Here is a 20,549-nt window from a genome sequence, read left to right as displayed (position 1 = left end):
GGCATTCTGACATGAGAATTATTGACTCCATCAGTTTTAGCATCCAAGAAATTTTATCTTAACATTTATGCAGCCCCAAGGCTTCACAAAAACCTGGAATAAAATTCCCAAGTGTCAACAATGCTGGCATGAAGTGACAATCAATAAGTATACATGGAATGAATGAATGAGCTCCAAAATAAAGGTTTCAAAAACCCCTGGGATTTTGCGATTTTAGAACCCCAAGTTTCTTCCCACCCATGATGTGTTAGGTTGAATGGTGATTTCCCCAAAAGATATGTCCATGTCCCAGAACCTGTGAATGTGACTTTATTTGGAAAAAAGAGTCTTTTTTGCAGATGTAATTGAAGAATCTTGAGATGAGATCATCCTCGATTATCTGAGTGGGCTTTACATCCAGTAAGTGTCCTTACAAGAAGCAGACATGGAGGAAAAACACAGACAGATGGGGAGAAGGCCATGGGGCTGTGGCAGACATTGGAGCTGCAGTTTCAAGCCAAGGATTGACCGCAGCTGCCAGAAGCTTGAAGAGGCAAGGAGGATTCTAGCTTAGAGTCTCCAGGGAGAGTGCAGCCGCCTGGCTGACACACGCCAGTCCTGCCAACGCCTTCATTTTAGACTTCTGGCCTTCAGAACAGTGAGAAAATAGATTTCTATTGTTTTCAGTCATCCGGTTTGTGGTCATTTGTTACAGAAGCCTCAGGAAACTATTACACATGGTCTCTTTTAGCGGATGCGGATGCAGTATTTCCTTTGGAGCTCTGCTGTATTCTGATTCAGTGATTCTCAACTCTGGCTGTGCATTAGAATTGCCTAGATATTTTCTAACAAAGGTTGGTTGGTATCTGGAACATCCTCAGAGATTCTGATTCAGTAGGGCTGTGGTACAGGCTGATATTGGTGTAGAGCCAGACATAAGAACTGCCATTTAATTAGTCACAACAACTTAACATCAAGGGGTGGCACAGAGGTACAGGGGGTGGGAATACCTGTGTAATTGTTTTCACCTTAGGAATTTGCTTTGAAACATAACAATGTGTGCTTTTGCATTCAAGCGTATTCTTAGAAACTAGCTGAAGCCGTTTCGCATCCTTGTGGCACTAAGTCCTCTTTCCACCATGAAACAGGTACCAAGACAGTCCTGTTTGCACTGTGAAAAAATAAATGGATGTTCTGACAGGTGGCCACTGTTGCTGACCTGACTATTCCCCAGAAGCACCAGGGGCATTGCTTTCTAGACTGAAGCTCGGTCATGCTTCACTTTAGTCTAATCAAAATGATTTGCTTGCAAGCCTTCATTCCAAATGGTTCCAGTGCCTTCCATACAATCAGATAATGACAATTGTGAGTTTCTGGTGGCATGCTATTTCATGTAATTAAAAAAATTGCTGTGTAGATGTGCTGAATAGGAGAAGAGTAAGTTATTATTTGGAGGGAAGAGGATTCCCAATTGTGGAACAAAGCAATTCCTTGTACCCTGGTTCTAAATAAATGTTTCTTTATTTTTGAAGTTGCATGACCCCCTGTTGTGGTCTTTTTTGCACACATGTCAGAAAGCAGCCATGAGTGCATTGTAGTTAGCAATGTGAGCTTGTCTGTAAAGGGTCTTTGACGAAGAGCTCACTGCATCTATTGACTCCCCAGGATGTCTGAGGTCACAAGTTTGGCTGGAGCACATGAGCCCAGATAAAGAAGATGGTTTTGCCCTCCTGAAACAAAGCCAGAAATGATCTCCTTTATTGTGCACTTTGGGTCATGTGCTAATGATGAGGGTTTCTCTAATACTAATCCCCCTAATGAAGGCTTCTCCCAGCCCTTACACAAGCCCACAAGGCCCCGTGGCTTGGCAAGCCAGAGAGAATAAAAGCAGCATGGTGTTTGGCTTTTGAACTGAGTTCAAGGCAATTAAAGTCAAGAGCTAAGGAGGGAGGGAGAGAGTTTAGAAATACCAGCATAATAAGTAGTATGACTGGGTGCTCTGTAAATTAACTCAATTAGACAAAGCCTGATTTAACGGGGGAAGATGGTGAGAAGCGCTACCCTCATTAAATTTGGTTGTTAGAGGCGCTTCTAAGGAAATTAAATCTGTTAGTTGTTTGAATCACATAAAATTGTGTGTGCATTTTCATGTACATGTGCACACATGTAACCTCTGTGATTCTCGGTATTTTTTTAAGAAGAGAGGAATAGAAAGCAAAGAAAAATAAAACATACTGAAAAGAAAAAAGATGAAAGAGTAGGAGATAAGGAGAAAAGTAGGATAGAGACAAGGAAAGTACGAGAGAGAAAGAGAGAGAGCGAGAGAGAGAGAGCTCTCCCAATTATAAAGCCATGAGCCCCCTTTGGTGGGGGTTTCTGCTCAGTTGCTTGGGCTGCAAAATCCTGCCAGGAGCCCAGGCTCAGTTCCCCCGAGTCTGCATGACGGTGGACAGCCTAGTGAACAAAGAGTGCTGCCCACGCCTGGGTGCAGAGTCGGCCAATGTCTGTGGCTCTCAGCAAGGCCGGGGGCAGTGCACAGAGGTGCGAGCCGACACAAGGCCCTGGAGTGGTCCCTACATCCTACGAAACCAGGATGACCGTGAGTGGTGGCCAAGAAAATTCTTCCACTGGACCTGCAAGTGCACAGGTGAGGCCTATGCTCCAAGCTTGGTGGGGAGGGCCAGAGCTGGGAAAAGAGCTCCTTCTAAGGAAGAGATGAGACTCTTGACAGAGACTCTTAGATTAGGCTTTGAAAGGCAAACCAATGATGGTTTCGGTCAGAAGCATATTCAATAAGGCTGATGTGCTGGTTTATTCTTCACACTCTCTAGTACATCTAGTTATGAAGACTAAATAAATATGGCGTGGGCCAAGCCTGCTTATATGAATGCATGCCAACATACTATTGGCTTGTTTGTTGGAAGGGGAATTTAAGAGCTTAAAAGAGTTAGCTTTGAAACTCGGAGCAAGTCCTTTCAAGATGGATTCGGTGCCCTCTCCTGAAATGGGTTTGCACTTGTTGAAAAGGGATGGGTGAGGCTTGGCATTTAGAAGACAGGAGTCAAAGGCAGGTGTTCTGGTCTCAGCATTTCTCATGATTTGAACAGATCTCTCTCTCTTTTTTTTTTTTTTTTTTTTTTTTTTTGGAGATGGAGTCTTGCTTTGTCACCCAGGCTGGAGTGCAATGGTGCTATCTCGGCTCACTGCAACCTCCACCTCCTGCGTTCAAGTGATTCTCCTGCCTCAGCCTCCCAAGTAGCTGGGATTACAGGCACCTGCCATCATGCCTGGCTAATTTTTGTATTTTGAGACGGGGTTTCACCATGTTGGCCAGGCTGGTCCCAAACTCCTGACCTCAGCAGGGTGCATGTTTCTCGTTAAAGCTTATGACTGGGTTGTAACTTTGACAAAATTGTCCAGACGCGGCAAGACGGAGCTTTCTCAAGGAGCTAGGACAGGGAGGGTTGTTATTAGATAACAATGGCTTTTTGTCACTCTTCTCTGGACTTGAACTGGACATCACAAAATTTGCTCAGTGTCCTTCCTTTAGACTCTGGTCTCTCTCATTCCCTGTTGCTTTGACATCTCTGCATTTCTCATTCCTCTAGCTCTTTGGGGCTTTTTCAAATCCTCTTCAATCTTTCCCACCTCCAGTTTCCAGCAGCCATCCCCTTCGGGGATAAACACTCAAAGCCTGGCAGGGGGCCACTGAAATACAAAAAACACAAGTGGCAACCTCAGGAAAGCCCTTGGACACTGTTGTAGGCTGGGTGGTTGCAGAAGACTTTTTCCTTTTAAAAATACTTTTTACTTCTGTTCTCGTAGGATGCTGGAACATAGGAAGACATAGGTCATTGAGCTTCATAAGGGGTTGAATAGGTATTACTAAGGCAACATACAAAGGCCTGTGATGTTGGTGTAGGAATGACATTTGATTTTTTTTTTTAATTTTAACTTTCAACTTTATTTTAGATCCAGGGGGTACATGTGCAGGTTTGTGACATATGTATATTGCACAGTGCTGGGGTTTGAGGTATGATTGATCCTGTCACCCAGGTAGTGTGCGAAGCACCCAGTAGGTAGTTTTTCAACCTTTGCCCCCTTCCTCCCTCCCCTCTCTAGCAGTCCCCAGTGCCTATTGTTGCCATCTTTATGTCCATGAGTGCCCAGACATTAGATTTCTTTTTTCACATTAAAAGTTCTGACTTTAGGCCTGGTGCAGTGGCTCACGCCTGTAATCCCAGCACTTTGGGAGGCTGAGGTGGGTGGGTCACTTTGAGGTCGGGAGTTTGAGACCAGCCTGGCCAACATGGTGAAACCTCGTCTCTACTAAAAATACAAAAATTAGCTGGGCGTGGTGGCAGGCACCTGTAATCCCAGCTACTCTGGAGGCTGAGACAGGAGAATCGCTTGAACCCAGGAGGCGGAGGTTGCAGTGAGCAGAAATCACGCCACTGTACTCCAGCCTGGGTGACAGAGTGAGATCTGTCTCAAAAAAAAAAAAAAAGTTCCAGCTTTATAATCATTTTGTAGTAATATTTTAAATTCTGTCATTCAGAAGAATATCTAGGTCCTAGTTTTGCCCTGGGTATTAATCATGACAAAAATTTCAATAACATATTGGATATATATTATCCAGTTTTTCTATGCTATTTAAGCATTTGCTTCTATAGACCTTCTCTCAAAATTATCATGGTTTTTTAGATGAATCAGGAGCAGGTTGCTGGTGTGGTTAGTGTGATTGAAAACCACACTAACACAGTAACTTTTTTGTTCAAAACCCCAAAATACTTCTAGAACAATTATTTTTATGTCAATCAATGAAAAAGTGCTGGCCAAGCACAGCGGCTCACACCTGTAATCTCAGCACTTTGGGAGGCCAAGATGGGTCAGGAGTTCGAGACCAGCCTGGCCAACATGGTGAAACGCTGTCTCTACTAAAAATACAAAAATTAGCCAGGCCTGGTGATGGACACCTGTAATCCCAGCTACTTGGGAGGCTGAGACAGAAGAATGACTTGAACCCAGGAGGTGGAGGTTGCAGTGAGCTGAAATCGTGCCACTGCACTGCAGCCTGGGCAACAACAGAGTGAGACTGCATCTCAAAAAAAAAAAAAAAAAAAAAGAAAAAAAGAAAAAAGAAAGTGCCAACACTTTCAAAAGTTGTAAATCTGCATTGCATGGAATCCTGAGGCAGAGACTTTAGGAAGTCACATATAATCATTAACTCTTTTTGTTACCAGCGTCTTCATATTTTTTGCCATAGCTAGCAAGTTTGTTTTGTTTTGTTTTGTTTTAGGCAGGGATAGAAAGAATAGAAGGGATCATTGCTATTTCCCGTTGCTGAGGAAATGTTTATAAATACTGCTCTGGAAGTAACAGGAACTTAGGATCATGGAGACCTACTTTCAAAAAAAAAAAGGATCCCCTGCTCTAAAAAGGCATTGGGCCAGAAATAAATAGGGCCTGTTCTTTAAGTCCAGGCTGTAAGGAAATCCCATGTACATAAGCCAGTCCAAGGAAGCAGGGCTTCCTCCAGGGAGATGGTCTGCCTCTCCTGCCGTTGTCAAAGCCAGGCCTGGCCCTGAGGCCCCATCTCCAGGCCGTGGCTCACCTCCCCCCGTGACTTGCTCAGTCCAAACTCATCAGGAACAGAACTCTTTCCACACCTACATATTTTTAAAGGTAACTTAAGATTTACTGTATCTATAAATTCAATTTACTAGACTTTTAATGTTTCCCACTTTTATTGAGGCATAATTGTTACACAGAACACTGCACATAATTAATGTGCACAATATGGTGTTTGGACATACCTATACAGTTGTGTTGCCATCTCCACAATCAAGATAATAAACATATCCATCATCTCCAAAGGTTCCTTATGGTTCTTTGTTTTTGTTTATTTTTTGCTTTTGTGGTAAGAACAGTTAACATGAGATCTGCCTCTTAACACATTTTTAAGTGCCGAATGCCTTCTTGTTAACTATAGGCACTATATTGTACAGAAAATCTCTGGAACTTGCTCATCTTGTATCATTATAACTTTACAACTCCCTATTGCCCCTCCCCCATCCCCGATACCACAATTCCATCGTGTACTTCTCTATGTCAGCTACTTTAGATGCCTCATATAAGAAGAATCTCGTAGAGTTTGTCCTTCTGAGACTGACTTGTTTCACTTAGCACAAATGTCTTCCAGGTCCATCCATGTTGTTCCAAATGGTAGAATTTTTTTCTTTTCAAGGGCTGAATATTCCATTGTATTGTCATACCAACTTTGGATGGCTCTACTTATCTTGCTAGATGGTCTTTTTCTTTGAATCTCAGGGCACGAGACTAAGTCCTTAGTGACTGAGCTGGGAAGTTATTTTGTGTACGTTATGATTACCATTTTGTGATGAGCCATGTGTCCCAAAGCAGGACACATGCCTTCAATTAATTCTTCCCCAAAGAGTAAGTTGCTAGCCTTCCTAGCATAGCTTTTTTATGGTTTGTGGGGCAATCTTTGGAATTTAAACCCGATCCTGAGCCTCCCAAAGAACATCCTCTACAGTAGCCTGATGACTCTTTTGCCAGTGGAGTCACTGGGGCACTCCTGGGATGATCCAAAATTTCTCAAGGAAGAGGTGTATATTAGTGTCTTGTAACAGACTATCGATGACCCCGAATGTTGTTAATTCTTTGGAAAATAAACACCTCATAGTTTCCGTAATCATGAAGCTGGTAAAGTAATTTCAGCCTAATAAGTAGAAACACATACAAATTCTGGGATTTGTTTTTTAAAACTCTAAATTCTATGGTGAAATTCTCTGTAGAGAGCTTCTCTATAGTCTCCGTAGGGATAAATTGAAACAAAAAAGCCACTGGGCTTAATTGTCAGGAAGAGCTGAATTGCAGGAGACTTTGAATTTGCTATTCACCTTGTAAGGCTTACCTGCCAGTTGGCTTTATAAGAATATGCCATTTGCAGCTATGTCTTTCAGCTTCTGAAAAACTTGCGCACCAAATAGTTTTTGAACAGTTGACGGTGAACTTCTTGTTTGTACAAGTGACTAATTGCCTCCATTTTCCAATCTCTGAAATGGGGATAATGATGAAACCACACTTGTAAAATCCTTTTGATTTCTGTAGATGAAAGGACCTATGTAAGTATAAAGTATTGTTATTAAAATAATAGAATCTCTAATTAAAAGGAATAGGCTATTTAGAGTTCCTTGTAAATTCACTAATCGGTGGTCTTTAAGCTTATTTAGTCTAATGGCTTTCTGAGGTTGAGCTGATGCAGTTCATGTAGGAATGTGTGGTGTTTAGATGATCTCACTCTTTTTCCATTTTTATCCTAGTCCTTTGTAAACATGAGACTTTGACTCTTTAAATTTAATTTTCACTGAAGGACATACTCAGTGGTCGATAGATTGATATTATCTAGGAATCATTTTTTTTCCTCTCTCTCTGTTTCCCGGTAAGATAACACAGTTCTTTCTAAAATGCTTCTCTTCTTATATTTTTTGCATTGGTAGATTAAGAAGAAAAAACTAACTCACGTTAAATTGATGGAAGATGCTACTAGGAAAACTAAACTGAAGAAATAAACATTTTGTCTGCTAGGCTTTCATGTTGTTACACTTTTCAGTCATCTCCAGCATTTCAACAAATTCTGCAGGTCAGGTCTATAAACTTAGAAATGAAAGGGACCCGACTGCAAAGCTTTGGAATAATTTCTCTGAGGCATCTTGGAAAAGGAATTTTTTAATAGAATAAATTTCTGGGTCATAAATGAGCTCCAAAACAGACACAAGCTTTCTTTTTTTTCCCTCCCATTCTTTTCACAGGTGTTGAAACCTTTCTTATTAGAACTTACACATTGTGTTTTGGAGGCAACTCTGGTTACATTAAAGTTTCTTGTTCACTATAGTTGTGAAGCATCTCTGATTTTCTGAATCAGGATTAATCATTTCATCATTTGTCATCCCATGGAGCTTGATTTATTCCTCTGTTTTCACTTTTCCCACAGTTTGACTTGTGTTGAAATGTCACTGTGTACTTGTCCTTCATTTCCACTAGACTAAGGTATTATGCCTCATTTATACAGATGCTCCCTGACTTATGATGGGGTTACATCCCAATAATCCATCATAAGTTGAAAGTATTGTTAAGTCAAAAATGCATTTAATACACCTAACCTATGAACATCATAGCTTAGCATAACCTACCTTAAATGTGCTCAGAACACTAACATTAGCCTACAGTTGGGACAAAGCATCTCACACAAGACCTATTTTATAATAAGGTGTTGAATATCTCATGTAATTTATTAAATACTGCACTGAAGGTGAAAACCAAAATGGTTACATGGATATTCGAAGTAGAGTTTCTACTGAATGCATATTGATTTTGCACCATCCTAAAATTGAAAAATTTTAAGTTGAACCATCATAAGTCAGAGGCCATCTGTATTTATATTCACTAGTGTCTGATCCCTTTTATTCAATTATTCATTGATTTTTTCACCACCCACCCAACCAACATTTATTTAGCATCAACTAGGCCCTTCAGGTACAGAAAGCGGGGAAAACTGACATGATTCTTAAGATGTGCACAGTATAGTGATATGTAAGACAGATATGAAGACAAACAATTGCTATACTATTTGGTAAGTTGTCTCTAATAATACTAGTAATAGTAACACTTAATATAGAACTCATAGCAGGGTGTGGTGGCTCACGCCTGTAATCCCAGCAGTTTGGGAGGCCAAGGCAGGTGGATCACCCGAGTTCAGGAGTTCAAGATCAGCCTGGCCAACATGGTGAAACCCCATCTCTACTAAAAATACAAAAAGTGGCCAGGCGTGGTGGCGTGCACCTGTAATCCCAGCTACTAGGGAGGCTGAGGCAGGAGAATCACTTGAACCTGGGAGGCGGGGGTTGCAGTGAGCTGAGATCACATCACTGCACTCCAGCCTGGGCGACAGAGTGAGACTGTCTTGACAAAAAAAAAAAAAAAAAAAAAAAAAAAAAAAATATATATATATATATATATATATATGTATATTTAACTCACTGTATACCAGATGTAGTTCTATGTGCACCACATTAATGTGCTTGTTTTTTATAACATAAAAGCTATGGTAGCATAAAGGAAGACATGTTGATTGTTGTATTTTTTAATAGAATTTAGAGCAGTTTTAGGTTCACAGCAAAACTGAGTCAAAAGTACAGAGATTTGCCAACCCCCTGCCCCCACACACTCACATCTCCCTCACTGTCAGTGCATGTTTAGTGTTGGCTACCTTTTAGATAGTAGGTGTTCAATAAATTATTTGTTAAATAAATACATGAGAGAGCCAATTATTTTGTTTCTGCCAACTACAAAGAATCATGGCAAAGAAAATAGAGTAGTCTTCAAATTCATGGCATAAGTTATGAATTACTCAATTTCAACAATCAGACCCCCAATTCAAAAACAAGGGTTATGCCTTTGAATGTAAAAATGTATTGAATTATTATTATAAATTTCAGGTGTGTTATTTATTAATATTTTTAAATATTGAGACTTTATTATTTTAGATCAGTTTTGGGTTCACATCGAAATTGGGGAGAAAGTACAAAAAGTTCCCATCTACCTTCTCCCCCACACTCTGCAATCTTCCACTAGCAACATCCGCAAACCAGGGTTACAATCAATGAACCTCTACCAACATTATTATCATCCAGATTTCTCAGCATTATGAAGCAAGGAATTACTCTTCTACTGTAGAGAAGTGACTAGACATTTACCTCCAATCAGCTATAGATAGGCAGCTGGAAATTTGACTGAATTTTAATCTGGGTAGCTACTCTTTTTTAGACACAGCATTTTGTTCAGTCAGTTCTCAAAACAATGTTCCATTCCTATACTGCCAGAGTAGGTGATGTATTTTAATCAAATCTGTTTTTAATACATAGAGTGTTAGTAAGGTTGCCCCAGGGAAAATAGACTTCAAGGTCCATAAAACTTGAAGCATCTTGCATAGCATCTGATGAGATAGTAGCCGCTTCATAAATATTTGTTAAATAAATAGTTTGTATTTAATTATCTCCAGGAATCAACATACATTTTAATGTTTAACTTAAAGTATTCAAAAACATGATTTTTAGTCTTGGGAAGAGTAGAATTTTTCCTTTTTTCAATATTTTAACTTATGTTCTCATAGAGTGCTGTAAAAGAAAAATACAGATAATTGAGCTACGTAAAAGGTGGGATATATGATATATTATAAAAAACAAAGAACTCAAATAACCAATTACAATTAGAAAAAATTCTCCCTACTTACATTTTAAGGAAATTTTCTTTAACCATCAAAAAATCCACTATAGAAAAGGAAGCCTGTGCATTTTCTTTACAGAGTGCTGTTAATCATTTTGTTTTCATGCTGTTGGAAAATTTTCCTTGAGAGATCCAAATAACCCTCCCTCCCCTATGGTCATAGTACTTTTTACTTACCTCTATTTTGCTACTTGTAGTTTACCAAAATTATTTATAGGGGCTGCTTTCTCTGCAAACCCACAGAACAGGGAGAGAAAATGTATGTGGCATCATCTGCTACATGCTCGATACTTCCGTTATTCACTCAACACATGTTTGTTTTGAACAAGGCTAAGCACAGGCCTAGGCAGTGAGTTCACAGCCTTCCAGCTGCCTGGAGCTGAAACAAGTGTAGAGATGTTTACAATCAGCGTAAATAAATGTGAACAAAGGGGATGTATGAGGTGCAAGGAAGTAACTGACCTGAACCCCGACCTGTGGAATCAAGAATGACCTTAGAGAGCACCAATGTGAAGCTTAAAGGAGAAATGGATCACACAGGTAAAGAGGAATTTAGGGAGACAGTGAGGGAAAAGTGTTCCAGGAAGAAGGAAAAGCAAGCAAATAGGCCTAGGGCATGAGGTAGAGGAGGAGGAGTGAGTGAGCTGGTCACCCTCTTTCAGTGCTTTACGTAATTCCTTTAATCTTCTGGGAGATAAGCATTATCCCCTTTTGTTCCAATCTTGTGCTCTAATGATATTTAAATTTTACCCTCTAACCTAAGGAATGAAATGTTGGTCATACCCAAGGCAATAAGTTGGAAGGCTAAGAAGGGAAAAGTCTGAAGCAAGCTACAAGGATGTAAACTTTAGATGCTGATCAGAGAGATGCCCAGAGCTTGATCTTACTAGTCCTGTCCTCCTTCCCTGGGCTTTGAGAAAGCAGAGCTTTGTGCAGCTGACAGAAATCCTGTGGTGGTTTGTACTTCTGACATCATGGCTGCTGATTCACTCTGAGGACTTGCCCGCTTCCATTGATTTTGTCTTAATGCTGTCAACTTTGTGAAATACGTCAGCTTTTTAAATGTGAGATTTCTTCTAAATTCCTGGAAATCAGTTAATGTATTTATTTTCTTTCTTTCTCTCTCTCTTTCTCTTCCTTTCTTCCTTTCTTCCTTCCTTTCTTTCTTTTCTTTCTTTTTGAGGCAGAGTCTTGCTCTGTCACCCAGGCTGGAGTACAATGGCATGATCTCGGCTCATTGCAACCTCCACCTCCCGGGTTCAAGCCATTCTCCTGCCTCAGCCTCTGCAGTAGCTGGGACTACAGGCATGTACCACCATGCCCTGCTAATTTTTGTATTTTTAGTAGAGACGAGGTTTCACCATGTTGGCCAGTCTGGTCTCGAACTCCAGACCTCAAGTGATCTGCCCGCCTCGGCCTCCCAAACTGCTGGGATTACAGGCGTGAGCCACTGGGCCAAGCCATGTATTTATTTTGGTTTCATCTTTAGCTTGCTGTGTATTTTCTTCCTTCTCTAAATCAATGAACTGTTCTGTGTCATCCCTTTTTCTGGGCGTGGAGCGGACGCAGGAGGAGACACCCCTGCGATCCTGGGAGGAAGGAGCGTGTGCATGAGTCTGCTAGTGCTGCCATAACAACATCCCACAGACTAGTCAGCTTAAAACTGAAACTCACCCTCCCACAGTTCTGGAGGCTGGATGGCTGAGATCAGGGCGTTGGTTTCCTCTGAGGGCTCTCTCCTTGGCTTGCAGATGGCTGTCTTCTCCCTGTGTCTTCATGTGGTCTTCCTTCCAAAACTGTGTCCAAATTTCCTCTTCTTTTGAGGACACCAGTCATATTGGACTAGGGCCTACTCTAATTACCTCATTTACCCTTAATTACCTCTTTAAAGACACTATCTCCAAATATAGTCACATACTACATACACTGGGGCTAGGACTTGGGGGACACAGTTTAGCTCATTGCAGTATACAATGTATTTCATGTCCTGTTTCTTTGCTGGGAATGTGTCTAGGAAACTCTGTAGTGCTTAGTCCACTTGGAGATAGAAACACTTAAGAGGAGACCAAGGAAAATTGACTTTCTTTGCCTTTGTGTAAGCACCTTCATCTTCTCTTCCATTCAAATTTCAGAGTACAAATTCAGAAATTTCTTCCAGATGACATAAACCCACTTCCTTTCCATCTTTCTGTTTTGTAAACTAGGAAACTTTGCCGGCTATAATTGTGGAGACTGCAAGTTTGGCTGGACCGGTCCCAACTGCGATCGGAAGAAACCACCAGTGATTCGGCAGAACATCCATTCCTTGAGTCCTCAGGAGAGAGAGCAGTTCTTGGGCGCCTTAGATCTCGCGAAGAAGAGCGTACACCCCGACTACGTGATCACCACACAACACTGGCTGGGCCTGCTTGGGCCCAGTGGAACCCAGCCGCAGTTTGCCAACTGCAGTGTTTATGATTTTTTTGTGTGGCTCCATTATTATTCTGTTAGAGATACATTATTAGGTGGGTTTTTTCCTTGGCCAAAGGTATATTATTACAGGTTTGTGATTGGGTTGAGGGTATGGCAGTGAGAAGTAATTTCATGCAAGTTAATTAACAAGAGAGCAACCTCAAGGCAGCCTTAGGTTTATGAAAGTCATAGAATTATCAAATACTGCTTGGAGTTAGAAAGAAGCAGTTTCTTCCTGCACATTGGCTGCAGACACTTTAAATATTCTCTCCTCTACTGTATGTTCTTGGTTCAAAGTGTAAACTCTTTGTGAAACTGTTAATCATCAAAGGTGTGAGTTGGTGAGGTGGAGGTGAATTCCTTTTGATTTCAGAAGAAAATATTTGCAAATCTGGCCATGGAAGCCCTCTCTGACCTTTTCTCCAAATTAGAGGAATTAACTGAACATGTGCTAAGGCACATGAAGCTTCTTTGTGTGGAATTAGAGTGCTCATGTTGGGAGTGGGCATCTTGTTAAACTCACATGATAGATCAACTTTGGATGGATTTTAGACAGTCTATCACATGACAGACTTTCAGATAATCATTTATGGTACTCCTGCATGGTCCAGAACCCCCAGGTTTCTTGGAGCTTTATTGTCAAAAGTACAAGCTTAGCCACAGCAAAGTAGAGTATCTGCTGCTTAGCTCTTTGCAACACAGTCATGTTGGATGCTTGAGAAATTGGTGACCTGCCCTTCCAAATCTTAAAAATTGGGGTCTGGGTAGGACTTGGAATGAGTGGGTTGTCTGTTACAAACTTCATGGATGAAGTAGGTTCAGCTTTGTCCTTATTTTTCAGTCAAAGGAAATCCATAGACACCACTATATTCCAGGAGGGCTTGACTCCATCCTAGATTCTTCTCATAGCAGTCCTTGAATACATGGCTGTATGTGCACCTGTCCCCATTTTTGGGGTCCTTCATTGGGGTCAGGATGAATGAAGACATCAAGCTCACTTTGAAGAGCAAGATTCTGATTTGGACAGGTTCATCCTTCTGCTCATCACTTGTTCCCCTTCGCTTGATACCCTCTCGTTCTTGGGTTCTGAGAATTTGAAACCTTGCTCTGGATTGAACATGAGAAAGGGCTGTGTAGCCAACAGCAGGGACGGCAGTGCTTTTCTCAGTGTGAGTCTTTTAAAACTTGCCTTACAGGTAAGCATCTGTCTTTCTTTATCGATAGATAAGGAGGCTCTTTTGGCTATAAACCTTTATAGTTTTCCTGTTATCACTCTGAGGAATTATTGCTTTATGAGAGGGTAGTCTCTCACGAGGAAAAGAAAGTCATAGTTTCTGGTCATAGCTACGAATTAAATTTATATTCATGTCTGTTCAGCTCTCTGAAGTTGTTATAGGTATTTTGAACAAGAACTAAAGTTAGCTAAAGTTTCCACATAACCATGAAAGCTGTTATGAAAAAGGGAAGAAGGATGGACCAGGCAGTAAGGAGGTCATTAAATCATCCAGAGCTTTTCACTAAAATTGGCAGTTCCAGTGTCCAGCCTAAATGGCTAGATTGTATTTTTCTCTCTTCTGATCTCAGCGACCATGCTTGTCAGCTAGTTGTTATAACAGATTGATGGGTGAGGCAAAATATGCGGAAGTTCTTTTTGATTACATAAATACTGCATTAGGACTAAGTGCAGTTGAAGTTACAATATTATTAATTAATCCCTCCCTTTTAAATTTATATCTTTGTGAAGCATAGGTTAGCAAATGCCTTTAAAAGTATATTTCATTTAGGTCTTAATGATCTATTCTTTTGGATAGTCTATTTCACAAGAATGGATTGTTGCTTACAAATTAAACATGTATCAGGGGCTCCCAATGCTGAAAGTCACCTGAATTTCCTGGATCTCTGCTAGAAATCAACCTTTTAAGAGATAAAGGAGGGTTTATCCTAAAAGTACTAGTTACTTCTGAAATTCATGTCATTACTATTGCTTTTGGAGGGATAAATAACAACAAACTTTTTTCTTACTACTATAAAACAGCATGGACTTATTGGCTCTATAGATATAGCCCAGGTAAGGTTTAACATTTTAAAAATTAGATTTTGTCATCTCTAATATGTTTCCCAATTGTTTCAGGACCAGGACGCCCTTACAAGGCCATAGATTTCTCACATCAAGGACCTGCGTTTGTTACCTGGCACCGGTACCATTTGTTGTGTCTGGAAAGAGATCTTCAGGTAGGTCAAAACTATGTGTTTAGTTCTTTTAATTTTTTTAAAAAATTTATTGTATATATTTAAGGCATGCAATGTGAGTTTTGATATACTTATCTTGATATTCATACAAGATAAGTGATTAGTGCACTAAAGCAAGTTAACATACTCAGCATCACATAGAGATATCTCTTTTTTGTGTGTGTGTGGTAAGAGTACCTAAGGTCTACTCTCTTGGCGAATTACCAGTACATAATACAACGTTAACTATAGTCTCAGACCGCTAGACTTATTTATCCTACATAACTGCAACTTTGCACCTTTCAGCCTACGTCTTCCCATTTCTCCCAGCCCCTTGTAACTACTATGTAACTCTCTTTCTACGTATTCATTCTTTTTCTTTTTTCTTCTTTTCTTTAGATTCCACGTATAAGTGAGATAGTGCAGTGTTTTTCTTTCTGTGTCTGGCTTATTTCAGTTGGCACAATGTGTTGTTGCAAATGGCAGGGTCTCCTTTTTAAAGGCTGAATAATAGTCCATTGTACACAGTGTGTATATATATATTATATATATGTATATATATGTAATATACACACACTGATTTATGTCACAGTTTCTTCATTCATTTATCCATCCGGTACTCTTTGCCTTGGTAGACATTTGGTTCAGATACATACCAGTCTTTGCCTTGTATGCTTTCTTGTTGTATCTGATGGCATGGATTAAATGACTAGGCCTGCCCTTTGCTTTTAGCGACTCATTGGCAATGAGTCTTTTGCTTTGCCCTACTGGAACTTTGCCACTGGGAGGAACGAGTGCGATGTGTGTACAGACCAGCTGTTTGGGGCAGCGAGACCAGACGATCCGACTCTGATTAGTCAGAACTCAAGATTCTCCAGCTGGGAAACTGTCTGTGATAGGTAATGGCTCCTGTACCTGCAATGGTATCCAGAGATAGTCTTTTCTGATGTCTGAGACATGGAAAAGTCACTTTATAGTTCTGTTTCTTATGCATGTGGTGTCCTATTTACATGTTTCTAAAAACAGTTTTCCTGTGGGAGGTGGGATTTCAAAAATTCAAAGCTCTTTAATTAAAAAAATAAAAATATCAAAATCACATTTGTGAATTGATTATGCTTGGCCATCACTTTGAGATCAGGTTAGTTTTATCAGGTTAGTGCAAATGTAATTGTGGTTTTTGCCTTTAAAAGTAATAGCAAAAACCACAATTTCTTTTGCACCAACCTAATCAAATTAAGAATAGATCTTGCATTCAGTCAACATTTGCTAAGCACCGATCATATCCCACGTGATGTAGTACTGCCGGGAATACAAAGATGAATGAAATAAAACCTCCCTTTTGAATATTATCTTGTATTAACGAGATAGATTTCTTGTAAGTAAATTACAGTTGAGCGTGAGAAGTACTGAATAGATGTATACACAAAGACAAGAGGAGAGTCTGGGCAAGTCCCCAAGAGGCGGAGATGATGGCTCTGAGAAGGGAAGGGGCACAGACCTTAGGCGTAGAGGAGGGTGAGGGGAGTGTGGGAGGGCAGTGGGTGAGTCCTTGGTGGAGGGAACATCATGTGTGAAACTAGATAATTCTCTGGAAACAGCCCAGTATGGCTGGGTCACAGGATGCTGGTGAGTTGAGGAGGACAGGGGCTTGGGGCCAATTGGGGAAGGATGATCTGTGACATACTAAAGACTATATACACAGATCAGTGGCCTGGCCTGCAGCCCATGAAGAGTTCTGTCCTCAAAGACTCCTTGAATTGGTTTCTCTGTCCTGGAACACATTTCAGCAAAAATTTCCTAAGAGGCTCCTCACCTCACCGTCCTTTATTCATTTTTTTCCTTCAAAATCTGCTTTTTGAGATGGAGTCTCACTCTGTCACCAGGCTGGAGTGCAATGACGTGATCTTGGCTCGCTGCAACCTCCGACTCCCTGGTTCAAGCAATTCTCCTGCCTCAGCCTCCTGAGTAGCTGGGATTACAGGCCTGAGCCACCATGCCCAGCTAATTTTTGTATTTTTAGTGGAGACAGGGTTTCACCATGTTTGCCAGGATGGTCTCGATCTCCTGACCTCATGTAATCTGCCTGCCTCGGCCTCCCAAAGTGCTGAGATTACAAGTGTGAGCCACCTCACCTGGCCTCAAAATCCTCATGTTTTTAACCCCACTGCTCTGTCTTTCCTCCCAGGTCCTTAAGACTGCTCCAGGGCACAGATCTCTGGCTCCCCAGCCCCCAGGCTTCACTGCCGACACCCTGAGCCTGCGTAGGTGTGCGTTTTGAGGGGCCCATGCCCAGCTAGTGGGGACTTCATCTTCCACATCCTGTGCATTTCCTACAGTGCTCAGAACAGTGCTCCACGAGTAGGGACAACATCAGTGCTTTTTCTGTGACTGAGCTTAATTCCATCAAGCGCTGTTTCCCACAGTACCTTGGAATAGTAGCGGATGGTACGTGAAAAGAGACTTCTGTCATCAAGTAAATTTAGAGAAGGCTGAGTTTAAAAGGTTTTTTAAATTTTTAGAACGTCTTCAAGCTTTCCATAGATAAATGTGATATTCTTTTTCAAGAGGACCCTAACCCTGGCACTCTTACTTCACCGGACATCCCATTGGAATCCACTTTGGGAAATGCTGCCTGGGAGGCCTTGGAGACCTTTTTCAGCTTAGTGTTTAGTTCCTGGCCTCTTTCATCCCTGTGAATGTGCTGATTATATTCTCACATACTCGGTCCTATCCCTGATTCATGAAAACCCTCACAATAACATCTTTAAATTTTTATATCTGCCATTGAAATAATGGTCTGCACTTTGGGAGACCAAGGCAGGAGGATCACTTGAGGCCAGGACTTCGAGACCAACCTGGGTAACATAGTGAAACCCTGTCTCTACAAAAAGTTTAAGAAGTTAGACTAGCTGGGCACGGTGGCTCACGCCTATAATCTCGGTACTTTGGGAGGCCGAGGCAGGTGGATCACCAGAGGTCAGGAGTTCGAGACCAGCCTGACCAACATGGTGACCAACCAGCCTGACAGCCCTGTCTCTACTAAAAATACAAAAGTTAGCTGGGCATGGTGGCATGTGCCTGTAGTCCCAGCTACTCAGGAGGCTGAGGTAGGAGAATTGCTTGAACTCAGGAGGTGGAGGTTGCAGTGTGCCATTGCACTCCAGCCTGGGCTACAGAGTGAGACTCTGTCTCAAAAAAAAAAAAAAAAGCCAGCTGTGGTGATGTGCACCTGTAGTCTCAGCTACTGGGGAGACTGAGGCGGGAGGATTGCTTGAGCCCAGGAGTTCAAGGCTGCAGTCAGCTGTGATCATGCCACTGCACTCTAGCCTGTACAACAGAGTGAGACCCTATCTCTAAATTAAAAAAGAAAAATAAAAAGAAAGAAAGAAATACTATTCTGATGGTGGAATCCAGGCCATAGCAGGCATGTAGGATATAATGTCTTACGGACGTGGGACCTTCTCAGCCCATGCTGAGCACCTAACTATTGATACTGTACTACCTTGGAACATTTTCCAACACAGCGTTTCTTCGAATATCTCCCCTTTGTGTACTTTCATCTGCTTTTCCTCTGACCTCCCCTGTTTGCCTTCAGTTTGCCTAAAATGCCTTACATGTCACTTCTGCCAAAACTGGCTTAGCTCAGCATAATATGAACCACCCTATTCTCCCTTCAGTTACTCAAGATTCACATGCACACAATAGGAGTCATCTTGCCTTGTAAACCCTCTCACTGTCTTTCCAACAGAATGGTAATGATTATTCATATTTATGCCCGTGTCCATATTTTGTGCATCTACATTTTTGAAACTTCTTGACCCATAATGACTTTCAGGTAGAGTACTTTTTACCACATGTTGTTAACTCTGGTAAAGTAATCGTAGTACAATTTTACCATGATTGTGACCCTGATTGATTTGCTTGGCCCAAATTTATAATACTGTCCACAAGTTACGACATATCATTTTTTGTTTTTGGGGATTTTTTTCTTTTTCTTGAGACAGGGTCTCACTCTGTCACCAAGGCTGGAGGACAGTGGCATGATCTCTGCTCACTGCAGCCTCTGTCTCCTGGGTTCAAGCGATTCTCCTGCCTTAGCCTCCTGAGTAGCTGGACAACAGGCACACACCACCATGCCCAGCTAATTTTTGTATTTTTAGTAGAGTCAGGGCTTTGCCATAGCTGGTCTCAAACTCCTGGCTTCAAGGGATCCACCTGCCTTAGCCTCCCAAAGTGCTGGGATTACAGATGTGAGCCACCGTGCCCAGCCAAGATATATTATTTTAAATCTTATTACAAATCTTAGCTTGGATGACTACAACCACCGGGTCACCTTGTGCAATGGAACCTATGAAGGTTTGCTGAGAAGAAATCAAATGGGAAGAAACAGCACGAAATTGCCAACCTTAAAAGACATACGAGACTGCCTGTCTCTCCAGAAGTTTGACAATCCTCCCTTCTTCCAGAACTCTACCTTCAGTTTCAGGTGGGTGCTCTGAGCTCTGCTGGACCTGCCTGTACAGTACAGGTTTTCATGCCTGTGATTGTAATGAACTGGAAGGAAACCCAGGTTTTGGGGGTTGTCTGTGAAGCTAAGTGATGGAGAGGGGCCTAATAAGAGAAGTTAGCAAGGGATTGGTATGAGGAAAGTCTCTACCCGTCTACTATGACTAACAATGTGGTTTTAATACCTTCTAACTTAGCTGTTCAAAACCATCTTTTGTATTTCTAATTGCAGTACATTAATAGGTCCAGTCTTTGGAACCAGGGTACTTCATTAAATATAGTGTTTTTTCAATGTCCATGCTCTCTTTCCTTTCTTATTTTTTAAAATGTTGATATTAGAAATTTATCAGCCATAGAACTTAATAGTGGGGTCTGAGATCTCAGAGGAGTATTGCGGACTCAATTCAACTCAAATCATAGCACAGCAATGACATTACAATACTTTACATTTAAAGACCAACTATTAATCTTCCACCACAGGTTGGGCATGGTGCTCATGCCTGTAATCCTAGTGCTTTGGGAGGCCAATGTGGGAGGATTGCTTGAGTCCAGGAGTTTGAGACCACCTGGGCAACAGAGCAAGACCCTGTCTCTACAAAACAATATAAAAAAGTAGCCAGGTATGGTGGTATGTACCTGTAGAGGTGGGCCTAGAATTTAAGCACATCTCAAAATCACCAAAGAAAAACACATATTTCGTGTCCTGCTCCCAGAGTTTCTGATTCAGTAGGTGTAGGCTGTGTCTTAACAATTTGCATTTCTAACCAAATCCCAAACGATGCCAGTTAAGGTGGTCTAAGCACTGCATTTTGAGAACAACTCCCCTAACTCAAACATATAGAAAATGCAATCTATTTTAATAGCACTTTTGCCACAACGAAGAACTAATTCATCCTCCCTTTCAAAACAACCTTAAATGTTACCCTTCCCCCACCTTTGATACTACTCTGAAGGCTGTGTCCAACTCAGCAGACTCTAAGCCATGCTACACTTAGCACAACCTCTACATTTGAGTTCAGCCTGCCCTGCCCTGGACCCATACAAATTGTCTACTTTAAACACAATTAAGAGAGAGA

The 20,549-nt window shown here is 41.3% G+C and overlaps 1 protein-coding gene across 2 annotated transcripts in view; it reads left to right on the top strand.

Annotated features, from left to right (window-relative positions):
• Positions 1-1,888: 1,888 nt before the first annotated feature.
• Positions 1,889-20,549, top strand: part of DCT (dopachrome tautomerase) — a 42,392-nt gene continuing 23,731 nt past the window's right edge. Inside the window, exons 1-5 of one of the 2 annotated variants that reach the window (XM_003257387.4) lie at positions 1,889-2,626; positions 12,492-12,791; positions 14,870-14,970; positions 15,700-15,866; positions 19,274-19,453. In XM_003257387.4, the coding sequence (XP_003257435.2) occupies positions 2,332-2,626; positions 12,492-12,791; positions 14,870-14,970; positions 15,700-15,866; positions 19,274-19,453 (1,043 nt within the window). In that variant the 5' untranslated portion in view covers positions 1,889-2,331. The remainder of the gene's footprint in view (positions 2,627-12,491; positions 12,792-14,869; positions 14,971-15,699; positions 15,867-19,273; positions 19,454-20,549) is intronic. The other variant, XM_003257386.4, reaches the window with a different exon arrangement.

The sequence above is a fragment of the Nomascus leucogenys genome, chromosome 5 (genome assembly GCF_006542625.1).
Source record: "Nomascus leucogenys isolate Asia chromosome 5, Asia_NLE_v1, whole genome shotgun sequence".
Lineage (NCBI taxonomy): Eukaryota > Metazoa > Chordata > Mammalia > Primates > Hylobatidae > Nomascus > Nomascus leucogenys.
The sequence above is the reverse complement of the archived record's forward strand: the minus strand, read 5'-3'. Positions and strand labels throughout refer to the sequence as shown.